Below are 27312 nucleotides of genomic sequence, written 5' to 3' on the forward strand. Positions count from 1 at the left end.
CTTAAAGGGTTACATTTAGTTTAACATTTCGTTTATCTCCAATTGTTTATTTGTTCTGTGCTTTAATTTCAGAGTACATTGAGACATTAAACTGCGTACATTTAAATAAAAACTGGAAAAATGGAGGTGTTCTAAAACTTTTGACCTGTAGTGTGTGTGTGTGTGTTTGTATATATATATATATATATATATATATATATATATATATATATATATATATATATCCCATGAGCATTTTGTTATTTTAATTTATTTTATTGCACTGTAAAAGTTAGTTTCTTGCTGTCGGGGGAAATGTAGTAATTGTATTTTTTTTACTTCTGAGTCTGTTTATAATCCTTTTTCGTATCTCAGGCAAATTCATCCCATAGATCAGAGGATTAAGAAGTGGGGGAATGACTAGAAATTCCAATGATACAATGATAGACACTACCTTGATGACAGACTCGAAACGACTCAAAACTATTTCAGAAAATGTGCTGATGGAGTAGATGGAAAAAGTAATGATATGTGGGAGACATGTTTGCAGAGCCTTCTTTCTAAAATCTTTGGAATCTTTAGAGCAAACGATCAGAATAGACATATAGGAATATAAAATGTACCCCAATGGCAGAAAAACCGTTGTGACTGTAACAAAAAATCCCACAATGTTGTTGGCAGTTGTTGGAATGCAAGACAGTCTAACCACTGACCAGTTGGAACAAAATACTCTTTCAATTTGGTTTCCGCACAAAGGCAGTCTGCTAGAAAATATTATAACCAGTGCTTCACAAAACACTGGGTACAGCCAGGCAACAGCTAATAGTAAAATTATGTGCCTAGGTGACATTATGCTATTGTATTGCAAAGGTTTACATATCGCTACATATCTATCATATGCCATCACTGTTAAAGTTGTAAATTCCCCTACTACATATGTATAGATAAAGAATATCTGAGTGAAGCACCCGGCCCGGGAGATGGTGTGAGTGTCTGACACAAGGTCAGCCAAGAGTCTTGGGAATACAGCAGCAGTTCCACACAGAGAATTAAGAGACAAGCTACATATAAAGATGTACATGGGCTCGTGGAGGCTTCTCTCCAGAAATATTACTGACACAAGCATTACATTAAAATATATAATTAGGAGATAACCTAAAAGTGTCCAGAAAAAATAGGCATATTTAAAATGACTTATGTCCCCAAAAATGGTGAATGTGAAAGCTGTAAAGGATTGATTTTCCATTGTTGTTTAAGGGAAAGGGTTGTACTCGTCCGTTTCCTAAAAATTCAAATCTGTAAATAAAGTTAAAACACTTTCAAATATTAGTTTTCTCAACAAGCATGTTCAGCGTTTCCCAAACTGTGTTCCATGTAGTTGTTCCTTGAGAAAACAATTAAGGTATTTGAATAGTATTTAGATTGTAGGTATGTTAATATGTATAATGCATTAATTATAGTATAGTGTAGAAATAGGCCATGTTTAGGATGCAATACTGCACCTGATATGAAGATAAAACTCTCCAGCATCATTACTAATATTTTTTATTGTTATACTTAATTATAGGGTTGCCAACTATCCTCCAATTAGGAATTTTTTTCCTTAATTCTTCCCCATCTTATATTTTGTTATTTGTAAAATAAACAAAAATAAATCTAACTCTTATAAATTGGCTTTGGTGCAATACGTGCAGCACTACCCCCAGCATGTATATATTCCATCAATATATTCCAAGCACAAATGGCCAAATTAGTTTGGGAAATGCTGGTCTAATTTTATGCTAGAAAAAGTACTTGCTTTCATTGTAAAATAAATAAGTAAATTAAACTTTAACATAATCAAATATATCAGACAGCATTAAGTATATAATATCTCTTTTCTTAATAAATGCTTCTTTCTTTAGATTTAGCCTACATATTACCCTGAAATAATATACACCGAAATTAAGATGCCCCAAGGATATATTTAAGTAGTTACACATTTACTTCTAAGTCAGTCTTTTGAACATACTTAATTCTTTCCCTAAATATTTTCACACTATGGCTTGTCTTTTGCTTCAGAGAACAACAAAACAATTTTACCTGACTTGAAAGAGGGGTTGGTCAGAAGCCAATTACAACGACAATCAGTATCTCAGTGATGGCAGATACACCTGCAGTGAGCCTTATATCCTGGCTGCTTTGAGATGCTCTAGTCCAGCTGGGAGTTCAGAACTGACTAGGGAGTCGATTAATTAGTTTTCTGACTAATTCCACTATTTGTAATTAAACCACAGGGAGAGTAATTTATGTTTCTTTCTGTTTAACCAATTAAACAATACATTTGAGTTGCCCTCCCTAGGTAAAATTTTACAAATTACATTTGAGACAAAAAAGTCTTATATTTGCTTAATATGCATGACCTTTCATATTATAAGTATAGTAAAAGTATGACTTTTTTAATGGTATTGTTTAATATAGTAAACATGCAAAGTATAAAGTCACCTGTGTAAACTGGGTTTAGGTGGATGAACACTTTTCTCTTTGACTGTACATAGTACTTAGTACAGTCTCATGTTAATGCTTCTGATTTGTAGCCGGTGTATAACATGTCTATTGTAACATGCATTGTGTGCAGAAGGTTGTAATTCTGAATTGAGTTGCCAATTATATGAAATTTGAAATTAATGTGTATCTGGTTATTAACTTGGTGTTGATTTGTAAGGCGATTGGTTACACCTGAGCTAATTTCAGATTGTTATTATAAGTGGCATAGACTATTATCCAACCAAGTTATTTCAGTTTTTATTTAAAAAAAAATCTACAAATTTCTAGAATACTTTTTTTTAACTTGTTGGGGTAGGATGTGTAGATAATTGGAAACAGTAAAAGTAGGGTGGTCGATCGATTTTAAAAAAGTAATTATTTTAAGCTGTTATACAGTTAAATGGTTAGATTATGCCTTAACATAGATATATGCAATACCAAAAAAACTAAATTGTGACTTTACCCCTAATAAATGACTTTTTATGCACCAAAAACATGTATTTTTGTATCAAATCCATCACCTTGGATTTTGTTTACCTAGTGTCATTAAAAAGACGTTTTAAAACTTAATAAAAGTAAACCTATATATAACTACCACATTTATCATAGTACAAGACCCTTGTCTAATGTTTGGATGGGATAGTTGATAGTTTTTGTCGATTTGTGTGAACTACACTCTAAAACATTGTCAAATGGTGCGAGTCCACCTTTTGGCGAGAAACGGCACCGAAATGCAGCTCTGCTCAGCCGCTCTGAGTGTTCAGATTGGAATGTAGAGGCAGAGCAGAGACTCTTCCTCCTGCATTCCACTGTCAGTAGAATGCAGTAGACTGTATACTGCGATTTAGAAACATCAGGGATCATTTTATGAAGCACATGTAAGAAAATAATATATCAGACAATGTATATCCAAACTATTTAGATTATAATTGCATAAAAGGAATGAAGGAGCATTGTAACCTGGTCAGGTATTCTTTCAGCTTCTGTGTCACTGTGCCAATTTAGAAAACACTTGTTCTAGTTTTTTTGTATGCAAATACAAAAACGTGTTTGCTTATACAATTTCTACTATCATATTATCTAAAATAAAACCTTTAATTCATGATATATCTGGGTATTATTATTGTTGTTTATGTGAATTATCTGAGAGTATAGCAGCCAGCTCCCCTTCACCAAATTTCAAATGCCACATATCTACAGTAACAAAGCAAATGTCATCAAGCCTGGTCAAATCGGAAATTAACAAGTTTCTTGAGAGGAATTTCACAACTTGGCAGTGAAAAACAAACCAACTGCCAATTACAACTGGAAGTACAATGAAACTCTGATATAACCTTGGGACCATAAAATTGGTATGTGATAACTGAGGTATGGAATAACCAGGAACTGTACCTGCATAACATCCCCAAATTAAAAACTAGTACTGCTTGATTAATGTACATATACAATGTATGTAAAGTAGTATAAATGTTGTAGCAGGTTGGGGGGCCTGTTATAAAAAGGGCTTGTTTGTAGGCAGGGTCTGGTCTTGAAACACACAGTAGGGAGGCAGGCAGAGGGTACAAAACAGGCTCACTGTTTTATTGCTTCCCTCAATGGCAGGCACAGTGTCAAAACAAACAAAACAAAACCTAGCTCTGTTCGAGCACTAACTAAATTATAAACATAAACAGTGTCTAACTAAAAACAAAACACTAATAACAATAATAACAGTAAATGCCCGGGTGGTAGAGCTGAACACCAGGCAGACCAAAGTACAAAGGGATAAGGCAGGTTCGTAATCCAAGTTCGTTACCAGGGGGAGGTTATCAGACAGTCTGGGGTTCGAGAGGGAGAATGGTCCAGGTCCACAAAAGGGATTTCAAGCCAGTGAAGAGCCAATATTAATGTTTTATATAAGCTGTGCAATATTTTATATTAGAAATAATAATATGCAGACTGAGCAAAGTAGATTTGTCAAGTTAGCAACAGGCAGTTGAGGGCATATCCTCTGGACATTCTCCTCTCCACTTTGACTTCTGTTTATTATGATAAGAGGAACACCCAAACAGATAAATAGCCCACAAATTCCAGTTTGCTTAGCGTTTGTTTGGGGTTTCCTGTTCTTCTCTTAAGGCTGAAGATGTTACATTATAGTGTTTGATTACCTCATTGTCCATTGATTGGGCAGTTTGTATGCCACAACAGGAAAACACCTGCTTCCATGATGACACCCCTCCTCAGGAAGTCAGCCACAAACATTCAGAAACCTGATCTCAAGACAGCACTCTGGGAAATCTGTGACTGTCCCTGCCCACAGACCCACATGTCATGCATTGTTTAAAAGCTGTCCACTTCTGTTGTTCAAATAGTCTCTGCTGGAGAGATCCCATGTTGGGCCCTTCTAGGCCTGGCATGTTAAATAAATACATGTTATCATCTGTGCATCAAGACTGGGATCTTCACCAATGAACTGTCAACTTTGCCCTTCTTTCTCCTGCTCACCTGCTCTCTCACTCTTCTTCTAACTCTTGCCCTCCTGTGCACCTAGCTACCCCCCGACAAGAATGCACCCCCTGGTTCGTTTCCTGCTTCCTTTTATAGGGGGAGTGGTAGGCGGGGCTATGGCCATCAGGGGCCCTGCTGGCTTCTGGGGTTTGGAGTCTTGGAGGAGAGGTTTTGTAGTCTCCTCTACTGAAAGACCCATCCTGACCCCAGCCTTGCCTCTCACACTGCCACAATGTGTATTGCATTAGAAACCCCCTCCCCCATCAGATCGAAAATAAATGGGAACTTTTCCTATTTTCAATTATGGGCTTATTTAGATGTTTTAATGGAGTACGGAGTCGGTTATTATTTACCATTTGTAATTGATGCATAAGTTATTCATTTTAGTGTAGGCATTGTCACATTTACTTACTTACTTTACTTACTAATACATTTTGAAGTAAATCAACCCACTAAAGTCAAACTCATTTGCAGTTCTGTATTGATGGCGATAAATGAGTGTCTCTCTCACTCAAAGATAAACTACATTATCAGTGAAATCAAAACAAAAAGCAGCCAGAATTATGTAGTAAACGGGGGTTTTCCCTAAGCAAAGGGCTTGGTGTTATTACATGTTTTGTGATTAACAAACCAAGTGCAGATCAGTTCATGGTTAAACCTGAAGAGCTAAAGTTTAAACAGCATTAGTCCTGCAGCGGACATCTGTGAAAGATTTCCTAAACAAGTAATGCAGAACATGCAGTTATTTGATTATGAGAGTAATGATCCTGTCCGGACACTGCATGTAAAAGATTGACCAAAGCCATGAGAAATTATTATTATTATTATTTATTAATATTACTTATTTCTTGTCAGACGCCCCCTTATCCAGGGTGACTTACAAAATATAAGCGCAATACAAAGTGCAAAAATACAGTGCAGTACAAGGCATAAAGCATTACAAATTCCAATTTACATAATACAGTGCAATTCAAAGCATAATCATTTTACAGATTCCAATTTACACAAGTGATACAATATATGAGGTCTTACCTCCTGGATTGTAAAAGCTGAGTGCAGACAAGATGTTAGGTCACAATCAAGGGCCAAGGGAAAGGGAGCATAGCAGAAATCAAAATAATATAAGTACTAGAAATGCAAGGCAAGAAGTATGATAAAACATTGTACAGTGCTATCTTACAGGAGAATAAAGGACTAAATTACAGGTACCTTTATTTATTGAAAAAATCATCAGGTCTTGAAGTGCAAAGGGTGAAGCAGACGTTTCACAGCTCATGCTTTCATCAGTGATTGGATAGCGCAGCTCACAGACCTCGTTTTAAAGTCCTTTGATAAAATAACTTAAATAGTTTTAAACTTGACTACTCATTAACAGGCTCGCCTGTTTGTTATGTCTGGAGAACATTAAAATGAGCTTCTTGAGCTGTTGATTTTTTTAAAGAAATAAATGCAATGGTCATTTGTGATGACTTTGGACTTTCTTTTGCATGCAGTGTGCCTACAGGCTCTTTCCTCATAATTACATTATGTTTTCACAAACCTTTCCAAGCACGTATTTTGTAAAATATTATTTAAATAACAAATAGGACATAAGTCATAATATAAACTGATATAATTATAGTAAAGAGCAGAACACTAAGGCCGTGTGTCCACCAAAGTGTTTTCCACAGCTGAAAATGCCAGGCACTCGTCTGAAAGTGCCCGGCTGCGAGGCTTCAGAGCGCTCTGGAGGCGCAGCGCTGTTTCAGTGCAATGATATGGAATGTCCGCAGAAGTCATGTGTTGAAGTACCTAATGTTGTGGATAGTTTGTGTTGCTAACAAATACTGAATGTACAATGTCAGCACAATGTAGAGGGAAGGCTGAAGCACATAGAGATAGAGGACGGTATTTGTGGTATTTGTCCCACCCCTCCTCCACTGTGATTGGATGGCTGGGTAAAAAGTGACAGTGACGAGCACTGCGTTTTACCCAAAGTTGAACATTTTTCAACTCTCGGCAACCAGGAAAAAACGCCCAGCGCTCAGTGTGAAAAAGACGGTCAGCGCCGCGTCCCGCTGCCAGCATTTTAGAAACGCGGAGCTCCCATTGCAAACAATTGAAAAATTGGCCTCAGGAAAAATCGCTTTGGTGCACACACAGCCTAACAGTTGTTAAACCATTATAAATGATTGCGGTCATTGACCTTGTAAATGGTATTCTGGGGTTTGCACGCTTCCACTGCTGAGGGGAAATGGTGGTTCATGTTTGAAAAAATATGTTTCCAGAAATATATGGTGTATGTTGTATTTCAAACCTTGTGAATTACAGAGCCCAAAAAGTTTGGCTTAGGTGTGTATAAAAATTGAAAGTAGATGGGTACGGCCACCTCATATCAGTGGCAACACAGGTGTTTTATATTCAGACTAGCAGCGCTCATGCTAAAGTAAACAAACCTATTTTTTTCTAACTTCCTTTTTTTGTTTACAAAATGCCTGTTAACCTGCTATTGGTGGGGATGTAACCTATCAAATGACAACTTCATTAGAGGTGTGCATGAAACCACCATTTGGGCTTGAGCTTTTAGAGAAGGGGAGGAACCAAAAATCTTGGTGCCGCTGTGCCGAGAGGCACTGCTTACTGTCACTCAATAGGACAAGATGGCTTTTCACACCGGTGTGCATAGAAAAAGCCTTTAGTTTAAACACACAGCTTTATGTTTACTGTATGTGACGTGTTTTGTATTACTAATCTATGTGGTATTTAGATCTGATGTTTCTTTTAATTTTTCTTAATAGTAATTTGAAAATGTCGCACGCATGTTAGGGAATGTTTGACCTCCTCAATAAAATAAAATGTGAATGCATTTTAATTCCAGACTTTAAGGGAATAAAAAGTGAAAGTTTTCCAGAGTTGTAGACTTTCTTTAGGCACTTTATATTATGCCAATCACTTGTATTTTATGAATACTCCAGGTCACTTAATAAACCTATATATGTGGACTACATTAAGTAGAGCACTATGATACATTGTTAGCAACACAGTCCCGAAAGCAATGACATTAGAGGAAGTGTGACAAGAAACTAGGAAGGTGCTACACTGCAAAAAGTTGCACATTTTCTCCAAACTGGCCAACGCATTGACATCTAGCTGTCCCTGATGTTGACATACAAGCTCTAAACTAGGGCACGACAGATATATCGGAGCAACGATATTATCGGCCGATATTGGCCTTTTTCAGAAATATCGGTATCGACACATATTCCTCCGATAATGCACTGATACATTTTCTTAAACTATTGGCTAAATATGTATTTCAAATTACCATAAAATCCTTGGTCAGACTTCAGGAAAAAACTAAATGCATATGAATTGGTTTTATAGTTATTATATTTATGTACCTATAGTTATAACTGTATTGCAAAAAGCTTTAACAGACGCAGTAAATAACTTACCCTTTTAAGGACATTTTTAAATTTAAAAAAAAAAAGAGCTCCCTTTCAAGTATAACTTGTCACTGTTGTATCGGCATTATTTAGCACTGAGAGAACCTGATATGTGTAAAATATTAATATAAGCAACGGCAGCAATGAACACTATCTTATTCTGTGTTCAAATGTATATTTTATATTTCTGTGTAAAATTGTTCAAATACATGTCATTTAGAGCTGGGCATTTTACTGGAGCAATCTAAGTAAAGTATCTTGCTCAATAGTACATCAGCACTGCCCCACAACCTTTCGGTCATGAGTCAAGAGCCCTAACCACTACTCCACAGTACAGCCTTATACCTTGTTCTTTGTTCTAATGTATAGAACATGCATATTGTTATATCTTTCCTTTATTCTCCCTTATTCTAATTTAATGAATTTATTTTTGCAATGTTTGATTGGTGGTTATTTATGATGAAAAGTAATGTTAGCTCTGCTAAGAAAAGTTTATTAAAATGTCTACAGTGCATATTCATCCCAGTTTCTCTCTGAGAGCCACATTTGAGGGAACCATGCCAGAAAATGTCTGTTTTGCATTCTAACAAAGAAAAGTTAATATCAGCACATATATCAGTAATCGGAAAATTTTGCACCCCAATTATCGGTATCGGCATTGGACCCAAAAAACCTGTATCAGGCTCTACTCTAAAGATTTCCTATCACCTTCACTCTGAACTCTGTCAGCTCAAGTGCTGAGCTCATCCTTCGTGGCACCTGATTTGTACTTTCAGTTTCACTCCAGCATAAAGCACTACCTTAGCTCATGCTTGGAAATTTGGGATTGTAAAAAGGAGCTACTGAGAGAAAATCTGACTCCTTGGAATTTACAAAACAGTGAAAAACATGGTGCATTGTATCCCACAAGACCACCATGAGCCCCCGCACATGTCTAAACTAAAGTAAATGTTATGATTCTTATGGTCATTGATATGATGATGATGATGTTCAGTTTTGTTGTATACATGATTAATTGGAGTTCATTTCATTCAAAAGAGAGATGTAATGTAGCAGAATATAGTAAAGGTCAAGTTCTGGTTTTGATTAATAAGGAGTTCAATTCTAGAATCCTATTCAGGATTGATATTTAACTTAGTTTAAGGCTTTCAAAGAATTTAGGCTGACATGTTTGGGATATGTTCTGTGTGATTGCTTTAAAATAAAATTAATAATCACCACATTAAAATCAGTCCTCATCCTCCTTGATCTCTCTGCAGAATTTGACACTGACAATCATTCCATCCTCCTCTCCTGCCTCGCTGATCTTGGAATCTCTGCAACTGCTCTAGCCTAGTCCTCCAGCTACCTTAATGACCGGACCTACCAAGTGACATGGTGAGGTTCCTCGTCCACACCTCAATCTCTCCTCACTGGCGTACCCCAAGGCTCTGTTCTGGGCCCCTCCTGTTCTCTCTCTACACTCGCTCCCTGGGCCCCCTCATCGCATCCCATGGTTTCTCCTACTATTTCTATGCTGATGATGCCCAGATCTTCTTGACTTTTCCCTCCTCTGACCCTCTCATCCATCCCCTCTCACATCTCTTCCAGTTTGTCTGCTATCTACGCACTCGATCCACCTCAAGCTCAACCTCTCCATATTGAATCTCCTCTTTTTCCCCCACTCCTCCTCATCTTTTGCTGACCTCTCCATCTCAATCTCCGTGGAATCTACGACACTCTCTCCCCTCTTCTTCTGCAAAGAACCTTGGATTGACCCTTGATCCTACGCTTTCCTACACTCAGCACATCACCACATTGACACGCACCTGGTGATTCTTCCTGAGCAGCATACGCCGAATCTGACCCTTCCTCACCAATTACTCAACTCAGCTGCTCGTCCAGTCACTGGTCCTCTCCCACCTGGACTTCTGCAAGTCCCTACTGGCTGGCCTGCCTGTAACTACCACCCGCCCACTCCAGCTCATCCAGAATTCTGCGGATTGCCTGGTATTCTCTCTGCCCTGATTTGCAATTGCTACTCCACTGCTCCACTCCCTCCACTGGCTCCCGATCCCGGCACACATTTAGTTCAAGACATTGACATTGGAATTTGTAAATTGTATTATGCTTTGAACTGTATTTTTGCATTGCTCTTATGTTTTGTAAGTCACCCTGGATAAGGGTGTCTGCCAATAAATTAATTAATAATAATAATAATAATAATAATAATAATAATAATAATAATAATAAAATATAAGCATCCTATGTGTCATCTTTTTTGATCTACAGGGGAGCAAGAGAGCAGTTTAGGAGGCAGCCTATGATGTATGTATGATAATATTTGAATGTCTTCATGCTGTGTCACAGTTTGATGCCTGCAGAGATAGGTGGCTGTTGACTATGGTGTTGGACATGCATAGTTGTCTCATGTGATGTTCGGAGAAAGGCATTTAAAGGGGAAGGGTATAGGAGATAGGCTCCTGTCTCCCCATAGACCACGGCCCCCAGAGTTACATGTATGTCACGTTAGTTGGATTGTGTCAATAAAAGTAATTGGCCACTGTATGTTTTGAATCACAGACTACTTTATAATTATATATATATATATATATATATATATACACTCACCTAAAGGATTATTAGGAACACCTGTTCAATTTCTCATTAATGCAATTATCTAACCAACCAATCACATGGCAGTTGCTTCAATGCATTTAGGGGTGTGGTGCTGGTCAAGACAATCTCCTGAACTCCAAACTGAAAGAAAGGTGATTTAAGCAATTTTGAGGGTGGCATGGTTGTTGGTGTCAGACGGGCCGGTCTGAGTATTTCACAATCTGCTCAGTTACTGGGATTTTCACGCACAACCATTTCTAGGGTTTACAAAGAATGGTGTGAAAAGGGAAAAACATCCAGTATGCGGCAGTCCTGTGGGCGAAAATGCCTTGTTGATGCTAGAGGTCAGAGGAGAATGGGCCGACTGATTCAAGCTGATAGAAGAGCAACTTTGACTGAAATAACCACTCGTTACAACCGAGGTATGCAGCAAAGCATTTGTGAAGCCACAACACGTACAACCTTAAGGCGGATGGGCTACAACAGCAGAAGACCCCACCGGGTACCACTCATCTCCACTACAAATAGGAAAAAGAGTCTACAATTTGCACAAGCTCACCAAAATTGGACAGTTGAAGACTGGAAAAATGTTGCCTGGTCTGATGAGTCTCAATTTCTGTTGAGACATTCAGATGGTAGAGTCAGAATTTGGCGTAAACAGAATGAGAACATGGATCCATCATGCCTTGTTACCACTGTGCAGGCTGGTGGTGGTGGTGTAATGGTGTGGGGGATGTTTTCTTGGCACACTTTAGGCCCCTTAGTGCCAATTGGGCATCGTTTAAATGCCACGACCTACCTGAGCATTGTTTCTGACCATGTCCATCCCTTTATGACCACCATGTACCCATCCTCTGATGGCTACTTCCAGCAGGATAATGCACCATGTCACAAAGGTCGAATCATTTCAAATTGGTTTCTTGAACATGACAATGAGTTCACTGTACTAAACTGGCCCCCACAGTCACCAGATCTCAACCCAATAGAGCCTCTTTGGGATGTGGTGGAACGGGAGCTTCGTGCCCTGGATGTGCATCCCACAAATCTCCATCAACTGCAAGATGCTATCCTATCAATATGGGCCAACATTTCTAAAGACTGCTTTCAGCACCTTGTTGAATCAATGCCACGTAGAATTAAGGCAGTTCTGAAGGCGAAAGGGGGTCAAACACAGTATTAGTATGGTGTTCCTAATAATCCTTTAGGTGAGTGTATATATATATATATATATATATATATATATATATATATATATATATATATATATATATATATATAATGAAATATGAATTATTGGACAGTTCATAAAATCATTGTTTACCTCTTATGCCATTTTGCTTAGTTATAGTGCATTGGTTTAACAAAGGATGAACAAATAATGTATTTTATTGAAACAACAAAAAATAACCAGTCTCTTTTCTAAGATGAGTTTATGTTCTTTATGGCACAAGTCTGTAACAGTCTTCAGATATATAAAAACACAGAATTGTAAAGATAATACTGGGAATAAATCAAACCAAAGACCAAAGATAAAACATTAATAACAAAATGCAACAGCAGACACACAGAAGCAGAGAAACAAAAATAAGATGACTTTATATTAAGTTACTACTTATTGTTCTTTTAGTTATGATATATACATATTTCAGAGAAATTAAAGAGTGTAAGAAAACCATATACACATCATTATACTTTAAAACTGCTTTGCCTACATATAGTATAGTCTCTATAAATTCCATGTATCAATCAAAATGTATAAATCAGTAATAATTGCTCTTGTATACTATATGTCACCCTGGGTAAGGGCATCTGCAAATGAATAAATACATAAATAATAAGAAGTAACTTCACAAATAAAAATGTCCCTCCCCGATGCACACATACATGTGTTTTATATAACAGCAGTTTATCATATTTCAATAAAGATGTTTAACAAGATTGTTCTGCATTTCACAGGAAAAACTTTCAGATCTCAAATACCTCAGTCTTTCTCATGACACATTGTTATTTTTTCTAACTGATAGGCTTTTAGATTAAAGTAAATGTTAGCCACAGGACCATTACTGTGCATTTGTCCATTTCCTCTTGTTCTTCGTAGTTAACCAAAAGTTAGTGTCTCATTACATGTGGAATTTCTGTGCTCAGTGAGATTTTCTGTTTCCTAATGATCTTTTTTCGTATCTCAGGCAGGTTCATCCCATAGATGAGGGGATTAAGAAGGGGTGGAATGACTAGTAATTCCAATGATATAATGAGAGACACTACCTTGACATCCTCAGACTGATATCGACTCAAGGTAATATCAGAAAATGTGGCGATGGAATAACTGATCAAGGTAATTAAATGTGGGATACATGTTTTTAGAGCTTTCTTCCTAAATTCCTTGGAACTGTTAAAGCAAACAACCAGTATTGACAGGTAGGAAAACAAAATAAAACCCAAAGGCAGAAACACAATGGTGACTGTAAGAAAAAATCCCGCAATGTTGTTGAAAGTTGTTGGAATACAAGATAGCCTAACTACTGACCAGTTGGAACAATACACTCTTTCAATTTGGTTTCCACACAAAGGCAGTCTGCTCGAAAATATGATAACAAGTGTAATGCAAAATGCTGGATAGAACCAGGCAAAAGTTATTAGTATTGAAATCTTCCTAGGTGTCATTATGCTATTGTATTGTAAAGGTTTACATATTGCCACATATCTGTCATAAGCCATCACAGTTAAAATGGTGAATTCCCATATTCCGTAGCTGTAGATAACAAATATCTGAGTGAAGCACCCGGTCCGGGAGATGGTGTGAGTGTCTGACAGAAGATCAGCCAAGAGTCTTGGAAAGAAACCAGCAGTTCCATACAGAGAATTGACAGATAGGTTACACAGAAAAATGTACATAGGCTCATGAAGGCTTCTTTCCAGGAAAATTACTAAAACAAGAATTACATTTAAAAATATCATCAAGAGATACCCCGCAACTGCAAAGAAAAAATACACATATTTAGAATGACCCATGTCTGAGAAAACAGTGAGCAAGAAAATATTTGTGGAAGACTCATTTTCCATTGCTGCCTTACAGGAGGGGGCTGTTGCCTAGAGAAAAAAAAACATTAAAAATAGTCATAAGATGTTTTCCACCAGGGGGTTTTATGATGTAATCTGAATGTACCCATATTTTCATTTAGAGTAGCTGTACTGAACAAAGTGTCAAACAATCAAATCAGATCCACAACATTAAATATTTACATACTGTAGTAAAACATCTGCAGAAATGTATATTTCTTAACATTTTAATTAATTTAAGAGTTTCTTTATTGCATAGATTTATTTTCTGTATTGTATATATGTACAGAGGTATGCTCTAAAGCAGTGGTCTCTTTTGACAATGAGAATTAAAAAACATAATTACCTGTTTGTGGAGTATATTTGTAAGGAGCTGATTACGACGAAGTGAAGATCTCAGTGATGGCAGATACACCTGCAGTGAGCCTTATATCCTGGGTGCTTTGAGCTACTCTAGTCCAGCTGGGAGTTTGGAATTGACTATGGAGTCGATTCACGTGTTGTCTGACTAATTCACTATTTCAGTATCAAAGCACATCAAAGCTTCAAAACTAAAACTAAAAAATAGGCAAAACAAAAGACATTTCTTTGCTGAATACTTATGACCTTTCATTAATCCTATACGCAGCAGTGGCCACTTAAAACAGGGAAAAAAAGAAAAGGAAATAATTACTTTACATTTAAACGTTATTATGATTTTGGCAATGTAAATATAGCAGCACTGATCAACAGGGGATACAAATAATTAGAGATTGACAATAAGCAGGTATAAAAAAACAGGTAAGTGTTCTGAAATACAATTAGTTCAAACTGTGGCAAATGCACATTTTCTTTGAAAGGTCATGACGAAACAGGGCTCCTTCATATTATGTATAGTATATATATATATATATATATATATATATATATATATATATATATATATATATATATATATATATATATATACACACACACACACACATTACTGATATACCTGCCGATATTAACTTTTTTGATAGCATGGAAATCAGACATTTTCTAGCATGGATCCCTCAAATTTGTCTCTCATGGAGAAATTGTGACAAAGATAGGCACTGAAGGCAGGATTTTTACATTTGAACAATACATTTTATTAAGTTAACATTAATTATCATCATAAATAACCACAAATCAAAAACCCTAAAATAAATTATATAAATTAGAATAAGGGAAAATAAAGGAAAAATATAAAAATATGCAAAGAACAAGATTTAGATTTTTCACTGTAACCTGAGCTTGCTTGTCATTTTGGAAACATTTTACTTGCTGTTGTCCAGTCAACATTTTCAGCAAACATTTACTGTAATTTATTTATTTTAGTCACTATTGTTAATTTTGAAATGCAACTTAAAATGAATTTACGTTTCACAAAAACATTTCTTCAATGCCATAGTATACGGTATCTTCAGTCATGACGAGAATAAACACAAATCAAAACCATGGATACTCAAATGCAGCACAGCTTACAAAAATACAGACAGGTGACAAATTAAAGGAAAAACCAACATAAAGTGTCTCAGTAAGGTGTTGGGCCACCATGAGCTGCCAGAACAGCTTCAATGTGCCTTGGCATAGATTCTACGTGTCTCTGGAACTCTACTGGAGGTGTTTTGATGGTGGTGGAGAGCGCTGTCTAACACGTTGGTCCAAAATCTCCCATAGGTGTTCAATTGGGTTGAGATCTGGTGACTGCAAAGGCCATAGCATATGATTCACATCATTTTCATACTCATATATAGAGACCACTCCCATCAGGATAGAAATGTTTCACCATAGGATAATGGTAATCACTCAGAATAACTTTGTAATTCTTTGCAGTGACCCTTCCCTCTAAGGGGACAAGTGGACCCAAACCATGAAAAGAAAATGCCCTCTACAGCATAATAGAGCCTCTGGACCTCCTCACTGTAGGGGTCAAGTAGGCAGGCCTGTACCATTCTCTTGATGTCGCCACACATGTACTTGCCCACTTGTCGAGAATATGGTGAAGGATGACTCATCTGACCATAGGCACATTTACACTGCCATTTCTGATCCGGATCAAATGCATCGGAACATTTGATTATGATCAGTGGTGTTGCCTTTACACGACAAGTCAAATCTTCATTATATGGATATATTAAATTTGTCCTTTATAACACGGTTATATCAAAAACTAATTTTATCTCATTGATTATTATTCTAACAAGTAAAACCAATGCATTTGCATAGTTTTCGCAACCGATGCATTTTAAATACATATACAAATAAAATAAGTTACTTTTTGCAGCTGAAGCATTTGAAATTAAGATGAAGTAACAAGCCATTTAGTACTGATTTTAACAATATATTATTTGTAATAAGGGAAATAGGGAAGGGTCTCTTATGTGCTCCACTGATGCGTGTCTGCCGCCTGCCTTTAAAACACTGCCGCATTAGCATGTCAGATCAACCTTAATTATATGTATATTTTAAATTAGTCATTTAGAACACAGGGCTGTATTGAAAATTGTATTGATCTCATTATGAATTATTGTAACAAATAAAACCAATGCACTTGCATATTTTTCACAACAGAAGCATTGAAAATAAAAATACAATTATATATTTTTGCTAACAAAATAACAAGCCATTTAGTGTTTGTTTTAACAGTATTTTATTGATAATATGGGCAGTAGGGATGTGTTCTCCTAATTGCTCCACTGATGTGAAGGGTGTTTGTCTGCTCCCCAGTCACTAAAACACATGCCACCACAGTGCATGTATGGCACACAGAATTGTGGGATACCTGGAGGTTGGGTCCCATACTCTTTACCTCAACTGTACTAGATATGATAATAAACTAACCTGAGAGATCAGTACAGTAGGTGGCAGTGTTATAATTATCTGGGACATAAGACACCGTGAGTTTGAACCTTCTATTTAAATAGTAAAGAAGCCAGCTCGGAAAAGGAAGGTAAACTGTCTCGGTCTCTTTATTTTTCAGGTTAGTTTTCTGGGTTTAAATCTAATTCTTACTAAACTGGTAAAAATACAATTATGGTAAATTGCTAAATTGCTCTTTCCTGCTGCTGTGTGTTGTTCATTTATTTTGCTTGTCCATTGGTAAAATGATTAAAATAAGTGTTTAAAGATTTAATGCTTTACCATGTGTTCACAAAGAACAAGGTGCTAAGTTAAAATGTGAACTAAATACTGAATCGGTATGGTGAAATACATGAATCTGAACAAAATGCAACTTTATCTTAATCAGATATTAATTTGTGGTTATAACTTTGTTTTGACTGTTAAAACCTAAGTTAGTCTATGAGTTTAAGGGCAAGATGGCGAAGGTGCATTGTTTGCCATTGTGAAGTTTGTGAGCTGTAACATACATGGAAAACTATGAAATGTATCCTGATGAATATACAGATTTGAAAAATAGTAAAGAAGCCAGCTCTGAAAAGGAAGGTAAACTGTCTCGATCTCTTTATTTTTCAGTAATCTGGCAACGTGTTTTGCCATCCCTAGACCTGTAACACATGCCGGAACTTGAGCCGGTCAAGCGTTTACACTGCCAGGATGAAATGCTACCGATGCATTTGATCAGGATCTGTACCATCTCCCTGAGAGGTACATTTGATCTGATCGCCGAGCGTTTACACTGCCATTTCTGATCCTGATCAAATGCTACTGATGCATTTGATCCGGATCAGAAATGGCAGTGTAAATGGGCCTCATATCACTTTTGTAGACCAGTGCTTGTGGTTTTTGCACCACTGAATTCTCAAATGTGAATTTGTATTTGTAATTAGGGGTTTATTCACGAACTATAGGTGCTTCAATATATCTGTCAGGCCCTAATACATAGTGGAATGCTTTGGGTCTGATACTACATACAGTGATTTAGGGCAGGCCATAAATGATTGTTCTTTTCGAGGACTGATTCTCCTTGTACATCAGCCTAGAAATATGTTTACCACAATATGTTTATAAAAATTACATCACTTAACAATATAGTATTTGTTTAAAAATAAAAAAATGAAAAAAGTGTTAATTTCCAGATATCTCCTGCCATTTAATATAGTTTTTTAATATATCTTTTTTGAATACCACATTTTACAAAAATAACAAATGTTTATGACTTCTCCCTGTATCATGATCCTGATTAACATTGGCAATAAGTTAAGTATCCCAGATATTTTCCATTATTTCTCTGTGAGAGAATTAAACGGTGTTGCATGTTTTTGTTGCTTAAATCTGTAGCCATGTCAGCCATGTCAGTATGAAATACACAGCCTATATATATCTAACTGGTTGTAACTAACTTGGCAGAACTTATTCTTAAGAACAAATAATTTATTTAATATTATGAATATGACAACAACATTCTGGGATCCTGCTCAGTCACATAGTCTCTCCATGCTGGAGAAACTGTAGCCCTGTGAGGTCGCCCTTGCCTCTGGGTTGCTGCAGGTGGAACTGGTGGAACTGGTGGAACTGGCATCCCCTCTCTGTCTGGATTTCCCATAGCTTGTGGTTGCCCCAAGGTGGACGTCCATCCCGTATCTCGCACCGGTATTGGAGAAGGGTCAGAGACCCTGTGCAACCGATTTGCATGCCACTGAGATCCGTCGTGAAGTTGATGGTAGCTGGCCCCAACTTCTTCTCAGTCTTAAATGGATTGGACCAGTGAGATGGCAGTTTGCGGCGATGACAATCATATCTGATGCACACCCAGTCCGATACCTTCAGGCTTGGAGGCCAGGATCTGTAACGCTGAGTAGGCGCTTTGAGGAGGAGTTTTCTGGTTGACCTTGAGGTGATCCAATGGGAGCTGCAGTTCCCTTCCCAACGTAAGAAAGGTGGGCGAAACCCCTGAGGTTGTGTGCTTGGTGGCCCGGAAATGTAGGAGAGTCTGCAGAAGAGCCATACCAAACTGATATCCCTCAGACAGATGAGCGCGGATGCCATTCTTCAAGGTTTTGTTCAACCTTGGCCTGTGGATGATACACTGCTGTCCTTATGTGTGCAATGCCCTGCTCCCTTAAGTAGGTGGAAAACTCTGCCGAAGCAAACTGGGACTCATTGTCTGTAGTAATTTTGTTGGGCAAACCTCACCGTGCGAATAGTGCATCAAGGTTGCGTGTAAAAGCCTGGGTGGTAGTAGAACTCAAAGGCAGGGCTTCTGGCTACTTGGAATGCAGATCATAAATTCTTAACAGGTAACGAGCATGAGCAGGGGCTCCATGTAATTCCCCACATATGTTGATCTGCAGATGCTCCCATGGCCCCGCTGGCCACTCTACTGGAGATAGGGGTGCTGGTGGGTGCCAGGGGCACGTGCAGATAGCCTTGTCGCAGGTCGAGTTTGCTGAAGACGGTAGACCCATGGAAATGAGTAGTGAGCTCTTCGGCTGTTGGCAGAGGATGTTTTTCAGATACAATGGCTTTGTTAATGGCACGCAAGTCAACACACAGATGCAGCTCCCCATTCTTCTTGCGTGAAATCACTAAATTGGACACCCAGGGTGATGCATTGATGGGCTCAATGATGTCTGCATCCAAGAGATGGTGCAGCTTCTGGGAGACCTGGTCACGGAGAGCAAGTGGCACCCGCCGTAAAGGCTGGATGACAGGGGAGGCTGTTGCGTTCACTGTAGGCTGGTGAACAAAGTCCATGAGACAACCATGACTCTCAAACAGATCTGGAAATTGAGCTGACCAAGGAGTTGAGATGTGCTGAAACATAGAAAAGAGCAACTGGCACGGCATGTGTCTTGTAATGTAATGTAGAACCCGTCTCGGAAATAAGTGGAGAAGTCGTCGAGATAAAGCAAATAGAACTTTAATCAAGCCGGCTTGGAAGACCCATGCCAGGAAAATTCTTTCAGTGAGAACTTAATATTTACAAACATGAGTGCAGCTTTATAGGAAAGTGACGTGAAATCTTATGGTAGTTCATCCAATCAGAAGGTACAAGTCCGAGTCTGTTTACGATCTGTCTTCCCGTGAAGAGGTGATGGATCCAAAAAGCAGATGTCTGTCTTTGATGTGCACTAGGAAGATGTGATCTCACGGTCATCATTTACCTAGTGTCAATCGCTCATTAACAGAAACAGTTCCTGCCTATCTGGAGAAACAATTAAGTCACAAACAGATTTTCAACAAAACAGCTGTAGGCTATTTCGGCACTGTGTGATCTTTTATTACTGACAGGAGTTTCTAACAAATGAACCTTGTTGACCTTTTGCTTAGCCTGCTAAAGCTAATCTGCTCAGTCTGTATACAAGCTACTTCTAATGCTAGTATTAATATAAAACATTATATAATTATCACAAAACACTTTCTTCAACTTTCCTATACAGAGTCTTCACACTAAGACAATGATGGGGTTGTGGCCATACCCAGAAAGTGAGACAGTAGATGTCTGCAGAGGCACATGAGAAAAAAGTGTGTCGTAAGTGGGTTTATTTAGCAATGTCACTACGGCCCCTTTGTCAACCAGCAGTGGAAGTAGTACATCCCTTGACATAGCACCCACATTGCTTGAATCCTGTCGGTTTCTGCAGCACAGAATTAATAGAGACTGGCATAGAATGTTCCACGCCAGGTGAAGGAGGAGGTGTTGAAGCATGGTACCAGTGACCAAAATGGTTGAGTTTGTTGCATCTCCTATACCGTTGACCCTATGTTGGACAAGAGGAAGCCCGAGTTTCATGACTGGTTGAGCCACAGTTTGTACAACACCTCGCCATAGCTGCATTTTGAACCTTTTGAACTGCGCATTCTCCACCCCTGTTAATTTACGTGCACCAGCGAGCGTTGCCTCCACTTGTTTACAAATTGCGAGTGCTTTCTCCAATGTTAAATCTTCTAACAGCAGTCTTTCTCTCAGCTGTGTGCATTATGTTTTTTCAATCAGTTGATCTCTAATCAGTTCGTCCTGTAAAGTCCTGAATTTACAATGCTGAACTAGCTCTGGCAGTGACGACACAAATTGCAAGACTGACTCACCTGGTCTCTGAGCTCTCTGCCGAAACTGAAAACAATGCATGAGGACACTCTGACCAGAGCTGAAGTGTACCCTGAGAGCTGTGGTAGCGACTTTACAACTGTCATCCGTGATCTGCAACGTAGAGAAGATGCACTGTCCTTCTGTGCCCAGACAATGCAGTAGGATGGCCTGTTTCCTTGCATCAACCACCATGTTAAGCCCCAGGGCCAGCAAGTAGGTATTAAAGGATTCAATCCAGCGGCTCCACGGGACGGACAACATGCCCGGATGTGGCAGGAACAGCGTGGGTGAAGGTAAATTGAATTATCCCATGCTCGTCTCCAAAATTTTATAAATTCACCTGACAGGAGATAACTGTTTAAACCTGAACCTTTATTTACATTAACATCCACCTTACGAATGCCGTTAGCATTTTTCCTGAATAACCTCTACATAATCTTAATCAATTACAATAAGCATCTGGTGAATAAATTAATCACACATCTATAACATCGTGTGTGACATCAACTTTTATTTTATATGGGATTCCTTAAAAAAAAAAAAAACCTTGTCCTGACAAAATTGTCAATGAGTCAGGTCATGGTTGTATTATCAGTATTTTTTCAAGGTCATGATTTATTTCTGCAGTCTGTAAATTTAAGAAACATCTGCCTGTGATGCCAGCATCGGGGGGCACACAACTTTGATGCATTAAGTACTTTTGTTTATGGTATCATCCAGAAAACCTTAGCATATAACCTTACATATAGTAACCAGTAATCAGTTTTTACCGATATATTTAAAATGTGATCGAGTACATGCAAACATCCCTTGCATATTTTAAGGTTATAAGTGAGTCTAAACAGGGGAAAGCTAAAAACCGGGACAATTAAACGAATTTGAGACAATTGTCGGGACACTGGGACATTTCATTAAAATCCGGGACTGTCCCGGTAATATCAGGTCACTCTACTTAACAGGGCTTGAGATATAGCTAAACTTAAACAGGTAACAAGGAACACCACCAAGAAAGAATTGGGCATAATGCAAAGTAAAAAATAAATAGATTCACAGAGTTTATCTAACAAAGGTAATAATTATATGAAATTTAAACTTCAAACTAAAATAGTGCAGCTAAATACAGGTTCTGGCATTTAAGCTGCAACAACTTTGGAGAGCTGATGATTTGAATGAACCAATGGGGAGTGAGGATAAGCAGTCGGTGGAATCAATGAATTATGGGAAACAGAACATTCCACTTCTTCACCTAAAAAAGTCTTGGGTTGGTTTTGCATTATGCTTCGGGTCATTGTCCATCTGCATTGTGAAGTGCCATCCAATGAGTTTTGAAGCATTTGGCTGAATCTGAGCAGATATTATAGCCCTAAACAGTTCAGAAAGTATCCTGCTGCTTATGTCAGCAGTCACATCATCAGTAAATACAAGGGAACCAGTTCCCTTGGCAGCCATACATGCCCATGCCATAACATGCTTCACAGATGAGGTGGTATGCTTTGGATCATGAGCAGTTCCTTCCTTTCTCCATACTCTTCTCTTCCCATTATTATGGTACAAGTTGATCTGTGTCTCATCTGTCCATAGGATGTTGTTCCAGAACTGTACAGGGTTCTTTAGCTGTTTTTGACAAACTCTAATCTGTTTCCTGTCTTGTGGTAAACCCTCTGTATTTACTCTGGTGTAGTCTTCTCTTGATTGTTGACTTTGACACAGATACGTCTACCTCCTGGAGGTTGTTCTTTATCTGGCCAACTGTTGTGAAGGGGTTTGTCTTCTGTCGTCCACCACAGTTGTTTTCTGTGGTCTTCTGGGCCTTTTGGTGTTCCTGAGCTCACCAGTGTGTTCTTACTTTTTAAGAATGTACCAAATAGTTGATTTGGCCACACCTAATGTTTTTGCTATCTCTCTGATTGTTTTTTTTATATATATCTAAGGCAGAACTGAAGGCAAAATGCCCCAAGAACAAGCAGGAACTAAAGACAGCTGCAGTACAGGCCTGGCAGAACATCACCAGGGAAGAAACCCAGCATCTGGTGATGTCTATGGATTCCAGACTTCAGGCAGTCATTGACTGCAAAGGATTTTATTTTAAATAGTATTGAAACTCACAATTTAATTCATGATTATGTTACTTTGTCCAAATACTTTTGAGCCCCTAAAATTGGGGGAACTACATACACAAATGTCATCCAATTTGGATGTAACTACCCTCACATTAAAGATGAAAGTCTACATTTAAAGCACATCTTGATTGTTTCCTTTCAAATCCATTGTGGTGGTGTACAGAGCCAAAATTATGACCATTTTGTCACTGTCCAAATATTTATGGACCTAACTGTAAATGAAAAAAAAAAAGCAATAAGGCCATCTCTCATGTTACTGCTTATTGGTGTTTTATTAATGTTTAATACATATTTCACAGTCATTAACCTACAGAGTATAAGAAAAACATGTAGATGCATCATTGCAATGTAGTAGTAAATACTTTAAAATTACTCCTGAAGTTGAAAAATGATAACATCAGGCTCAAAACTAGTATTACAACATTGTATTATTGCATTTATAAAACATTATATACAATAAAATGGGAACAACAGTAAAATATGTATAATGCGGTAATACAGCACCAATAAGCAGTAACTTCATAGACAGTGTTAACTGCTTCCCCACATACACAAATTTGAATTATATAACAACAGTTTATTTTATTTATATGTTGGTTAATACAGTAAATGTGTCTTACAATATTGTCCTGTATGTCACAGAAACAACTTTCAGATACTTTAAAATACCTCAGTCTTTCTTCTGACACATTATTATTTTTTCTACCTGACAGTTTATTAGATTAATGTAATTGCGAGCACCATTACCATTACTATGTGTTTTCTATTTTCTCTTAGAAAACCAAAAGTTAGTGTCTTGTTGCATCTGGACCTTCAGTTTTCATTCCAATTTTCTTCCTTCTAATGTTAATAATCCTTTTTTGTATCTCAGGCAAGTTCATCCCATAGATGAGGGGATTAAGAATGGGTAGAATGACTAGAGATTCCAACGACAGAATGACAGAAACTACCTTGACGATATCCTCAGACTCGGATCGACTTAATGCGATATCAGAAAACGACACTATGGAGTAGTTAATCAAGGTAATTAAATGTGGGAGACATGTTTGAAGAGCCTTCTTCCTAAATTCCTTGGAACTTTTATAACAAACAATCAGTATTGACATGTAAGAAAATAAGATAAAACCCAAAGGCAGAAAGACAACAGTGACTGCAAGGAATAATCCCACAATGTTGTTGAAAGTTGTTGGAATACATGATAGCCTAACTACTGACCAGTTGGAACAATAGACTCTATTAATTTGGTTTCCACACAAAGGCAGTCTGCTAGAAAATATTATAACCAGTACCTCACAAAATACTGGGTACAGCCAGGCAATAGCTAATAGTAAAATCATTTGTCTAGGTGTCATTATGCTATTGTATTGTAAAGGTATACATATTGCCACATATCTGTCATAAGCCATCACTGTTAAAATGGTGAATTCCCATATTCCGTAGCTGTAGATAACAAATATCTGAGTGAAGCACCCAGCCCGGGAGATGGTGTGAGTGTCTGACAGAAGATCAGCCAAGAGTCTTGGAAAGAAACCAGCAGTTCCATACAGAGAATTGACAGATAGGTTACACAGAAAAATGTACATAGGCTCATGAAGGCTTCTTTCCAGGAAAATGACTAAAACAAGAATTACATTTAACAATATCATCAAGATATACCACACAAGTGTCAAGAAAAAATACATATATTTAGAATTACCCATGTCTCCGAAAACAGTGAGCAAGAAAATATTTGTGGAAGACTCATTTTCCATTGCAGCTTTACGGGAGGGGCCTGTTGCATAAGGAAGAATAACACTGAAAATAGTCATAGAATTTTGTCCATCAGTGGTGTTTATCAAGATGTATCCTGAATGTATCCATGTTATAAGTTAGAGTAGCTGTACTGAACATAGTGTCCAGAAACCAAATCACATCCACAGCATTAAATATTTACATACTGTTGTAAAGCATCTGCAGAAAAGTATATTGAATATGATTTTAATTAGTTTAGGACAGTTTCTTTATTTCATAGATTTATTTGTGTAAATATACAGAGGTATGCACTAAAGCAGTGCTCTTTAAATTAGAATAACTGTACTGAACAATGTGTCAAGCAATCAAATCAGTTGTAAAGCATCTGCTGTAAATGATATTTAATATACTTTAAATTATTTTAAGACACTTTCATATCTTATTTCATATATTTTTTTGGTATTTTAAATATGTAATGAGTTATATTCTAAAGATGTGCTCTTTATAAACATGCCTGTTATTAGTTCCTGACTGTAGTTTATATAAGAGTTAGACTGGTGCACACTGGATACATATTAAGATCTGTCTTTTGACAATAAGAACTTAAAAAGATAATTACCTGTTTGTGAAAGATATTGGTAAGGAGCTGATTACAAAAACAATGAAGATCTCAGTGATGTCAGATACACCAGCAGTGAGCCTTATATCCTGGCTGCTTTGAGCTACTCAATTCCAGCTGGGAGTTCAGAACTGACTAGGGAGACGATTGAAGTGTTGTCTGACTAATTGTAACACTATCACAGCACAGGGAGTGTAATTTAAATTTATTTTAGTCTAACGAATTAAAAACAGATTTTAATTCCAATGGTTACATTTCAAAAATAAGGTTCAAAACAAAAAACAAAACAATAGAGCAACCAAAAGGCATTTATTTGCTGAAAACTTTGACCTTTCATTAACTCTGTTTGTAGCAGTGGTGTGTCATTACGGGCAACTTAAAACAGGAAAAAAATGTAAGGAAATAATTTCAGTACACTTAAAAGTTAACACTTAAATTATATATTGTAGCGACCTTGCTTTTCTAAAGGTTGCTAATAAAATAAGGCACTCGAGATGGAATTTTTCCAAAACAAAAACTGTGGTTTATTAATCTGGGACAGAGGTACTTCCCTTTCCCCCTTTTTCCTTCAGATTCTCTAAACACAGAGATGTTTCTCTCTATTAAACTCCCGCTCAACTCAACACTGACCCGTCACCATGCCCTTATATATTCCCCTATCTGGTGACTCCCTCCCGTCCAATTACCGCTCTCCGGCTGTACCACCCAGAGATGGGGGGAGCCACCCAGAGACGGGGGGAGCCACACAGACACGCTTACCCACAAATATTCCTCCCTAACCCAACACAATACTGCCCCACACGTAACACCCATTCACACTCATGCACACACACAAATAGACAGACAGAGTCCCCAAACTGACTCACCCACCCTGCATACATACTTTTACACCCTCCCCCCCACCTTTGGGCTGCCCTACTGGCACATTCACATGGACACCCGCCAGGATCGCTACACAGCCCCCCCCGAGTCCCTTGCCCCTGAAGAACAGACGAACTTGGCCAAGCGTCCTGGCGTCCTCCGCTTCCGGGCTGGACGAACAGTGGGGGGGGGAAAATCACTGGGGGCTGCCCGCTGTGTGCAAGGGGAGCAGGGGCAGAGGAGGGAAGCTCAGGGGACGGGGCCACTGGGGAGAGGTCAAGGGCAACAGAGGGTGGAGAAGGGGCAGCAGAGGAGAAACAAGGGGCAACAGGGGATGGATGAAGGGGAATGGGTGTGGGCCGAGGGTCAGCAGGTGGAGGGTCCAGGAAGCTGGGGCGGGCCCGGCCACGATAGGGAGCAAAGCGGTCCCTGTGCAGAACCACCGCCTTGCCTCGGGGGGGGAGGCGAACCCGGTACAACACCTCCCCCAACCGTTCCAGCACCAGACAGGGGCCCGCCCACTTGCTGTCCAGCTTCGGGCAGCGTCCCTTCACCCACTTCGGGCTGAAGTGTGGCCCCTTGCAGCGGAGGTCATACCCTGCTTCTGTTGCAACCCTGCAGCCTCCAACTTCTGGCTAGCGAACTGGTGGGCCGTCTCGAGCCGGTCCTGCAGCCTTCAGGCGTACTCGGGTCCGGCGTCGACAGTCGGTGCGTCTGGGGGTTGTCCAAAAGCGACAGCCATGGGGGTCTGCAGTTCCCGTCCCAACATGAGGAGTGCAGGGGTGCAGGCTGTGGACTCATGTACAGCCATGCAACAGGCCATTCGGACCAGGGGCAGATGGAGGTCCCAGTCTTTCTGGTCCGCTGCCACCACCAGGCCAGTTGAGCTCCAAGTGTGCGATTGAACCT

At 38.5% G+C, this 27312-nt stretch overlaps 3 protein-coding genes across 3 annotated transcripts; all 3 read right to left on the bottom strand.

Annotated features, from left to right (window-relative positions):
* Positions 1-271: 271 nt before the first annotated feature.
* Positions 272-1225, bottom strand: LOC136747057 (olfactory receptor 10J5-like). The gene has a single exon (XM_066700010.1). It carries the CDS (start codon positions 1223-1225, stop codon positions 272-274), a length of 954 nt encoding a protein of 317 aa, XP_066556107.1.
* Positions 1226-13124: 11899 nt separating this feature from the next.
* On the bottom strand, positions 13125-14078 carry LOC136747058 (olfactory receptor 10J5-like). Its single transcript, XM_066700011.1, has one exon. It carries the CDS (start codon positions 14076-14078, stop codon positions 13125-13127), a length of 954 nt encoding a protein of 317 aa, XP_066556108.1.
* A 9902-nt stretch (positions 14079-23980) lies between these two features.
* LOC136747059 (olfactory receptor 10J1-like) lies at positions 23981-24943 on the bottom strand. The gene has a single exon (XM_066700012.1). It carries the CDS (start codon positions 24941-24943, stop codon positions 23981-23983), a length of 963 nt encoding a protein of 320 aa, XP_066556109.1.
* Positions 24944-27312: the final 2369 nt, after the last annotated feature.

This window comes from Amia ocellicauda, chromosome 3, assembly GCF_036373705.1.
Source record: "Amia ocellicauda isolate fAmiCal2 chromosome 3, fAmiCal2.hap1, whole genome shotgun sequence".
Taxonomy (NCBI): Eukaryota; Metazoa; Chordata; class Actinopteri; order Amiiformes; family Amiidae; genus Amia; species Amia ocellicauda.

Bases quoted from the DNA above. Each gene is read 5' to 3' on its own strand.
- LOC136747057 (XM_066700010.1), bottom strand. From the start codon at position 1,225: ATGGAAAATCAATCCTTTACAGCTTTCACATTCACCATTTTTGGGGAC.
- LOC136747058 (XM_066700011.1), bottom strand. From the start codon at position 14,078: ATGGAAAATGAGTCTTCCACAAATATTTTCTTGCTCACTGTTTTCTCA.
- LOC136747059 (XM_066700012.1), bottom strand. From the start codon at position 24,943: ATGGAAAATGAGTCTTCCACAAATATTTTCTTGCTCACTGTTTTCGGA.